Source organism: Poecilia formosa, unplaced genomic scaffold (genome assembly GCF_000485575.1).
Source record: "Poecilia formosa unplaced genomic scaffold, Poecilia_formosa-5.1.2 Scaffold739, whole genome shotgun sequence".
In the NCBI taxonomy this organism is placed as follows: Eukaryota; Metazoa; Chordata; class Actinopteri; order Cyprinodontiformes; family Poeciliidae; genus Poecilia; species Poecilia formosa.
The window spans coordinates 163,305-164,943 of NW_006800678.1; the positions used below are offsets into that span (position 1 = coordinate 163,305).

Genomic DNA, 1,639 nt, shown 5'->3' on the forward strand with positions numbered 1-1,639 from the left:
AATTAAATTTGTTTTAAAAAGTCAAATTAAAAAGTCCTTATTTACACCATTAAAAATCAATTTTTATTTTAGACCAAACAAACATTTATTTATAATATTAGTAAATCGGCAGAATTTTTCACTAACAGTAAAACCTCTTTGCTTCGTTTCTCTGAACGAACCGTTATCTCATTAATACTAATTATCATAAAATGCTGGTGAACGCGCGTGCACGTCTGGAGGCCTCTGATTGGCTATAGAAACAGAAACACGTGACTTTTTAATAAAAACGTTAAAACTTTATTCATTATTCAGTAGAAAAACCACAAAAAGTTCCAGTAAATAGAATAAAAATCTGTTTATGTACAAAATACAAGTTTTGATGTGACGAAAGCAAATAAATAGAAACAACAGGTGGGGGAGGGGCATATTATGTGGGGGGGAGGGTAACTGGATAATGGGAGGGGGGTCTTTTCAGCTTTTGTCAGAGCGAAGAAACTGGATTTCCACGCTCAGTTTTCTGCTTCAGCGCTTTACTAATTATAAAGTTGACTCTTCACCTCCAGGAGGAGGAGGAGGAGGAGGAGGAGGAAGAAGAGGAGGAGGAGGAGGAGGAGGAGACCTGACTGGAACCTGTTCACTGCTGAGGGGTTAAGGGGGGAAAGTGCAAAGATATTTAGAGTAAAACACAAACTGAGACACAAATAAATGAAGAAGAACGTTCTTCTCATCCAGTTCAGTTTAGTCCAGTCCAGTTCAGTAAGGCAAACTGCGGTTCCGCTGCGGGAGAGGTCTGTCTCCAGGTGTGTCCAGGTGTCCTCAGTAGATGCCCATAGCGAAGCTACGGAAGCCGAACAGCGCGTCCCGCGGCAGCAGGTCGTCCGGCGCGGCGGGGCTGCCCGGGCTGGAGGCGCAGTAGGCCGGGGAGGAGGAGGACGAGGAGCCGCCGGAGCTCCAGCAGCGGCCGGCGCTGCCGTCGCTGGCCGGGCTGGGGGCGGGCCGCAGCGGGGGCGGCTCCCCGCCGCGGCCCGCCTGCAGGTCCGCGATGCGTATGGTTTCGGACAGAGCCCAGATGTAGTTGTGCGCAAAGCGCAGAGTCTCGATCTTGGTGAGCTTGGTCTCATCCGGGAATGCGGGGAGGACGCCCCGCAGCGCGTCCAGCGCGTCGTTCAGGTTGTGCATCCGGTTCCGCTCCCGGTCGTTGGCTTTCAGCCGCCGGCTCTTCTTCACCACCTGCGCACTGACGTCGCTGCGGCCGCGGCCGCGCCGCCGCTTCTTCTGCTGCTGCGGCTGGTCGGGCGGCGGGGACGCGCCGCGCATGCTGCTGCCCCGTACGCTGTCCTCATCGTCTGTGTGCGGGAACAGGTCGCAGCTGGTGTCGGTGTCGGAGAACACGGAGTCCATCTCGGGTTCGGTTCGGTTCTGAGGAGAGACAGCAGAGTTAGAAGCAGGTCCTGGTCGTGCGGGTGCAACTGGAGAGCGCGTGCACTGACTCACCTCACCTGCGGGATGAGGAAGTGTTGGTTCCGACCCAGCAGAACCGGGTCTGGATCAGGACTGCTGGCACGCGCCTCTGCTGCTCTGGATCAGCTCGTGAGCTTGGCACACGCCCGGCCTCAGCCCGCTTATATACCGGGCCGGACAATGACCGCCCCCCCCC

At 54.5% G+C, this 1,639-nt stretch overlaps 1 protein-coding gene across 3 annotated transcripts; it reads right to left on the reverse strand.

The window, feature by feature from the left end:
- Positions 1-294: 294 nt before the first annotated feature.
- On the reverse strand, positions 295-1,633 carry neurog1 (neurogenin 1). 3 transcript variants are annotated; one of them, XM_016666544.1, is made up of 2 exons: positions 1,484-1,633; positions 295-1,404 (listed from the first exon to the last, which is right to left on the reverse strand). In XM_016666544.1, exon 2 carries the CDS (start codon positions 1,381-1,383, stop codon positions 799-801), a length of 585 nt encoding a protein of 194 aa, XP_016522030.1. In that variant the 5' UTR covers positions 1,384-1,404; positions 1,484-1,633; the 3' UTR covers positions 295-798. The 3 variants fall into 3 exon arrangements, with proteins under 3 accessions (XP_016522030.1, XP_016522031.1, XP_007542955.1); XM_016666545.1 differs by having other exon boundaries at positions 295-1,401; positions 1,482-1,633; XM_007542893.2 differs by having other exon boundaries at positions 295-1,401; positions 1,477-1,633.
- Between the last annotated feature and the right edge of the window lie 6 nt (positions 1,634-1,639).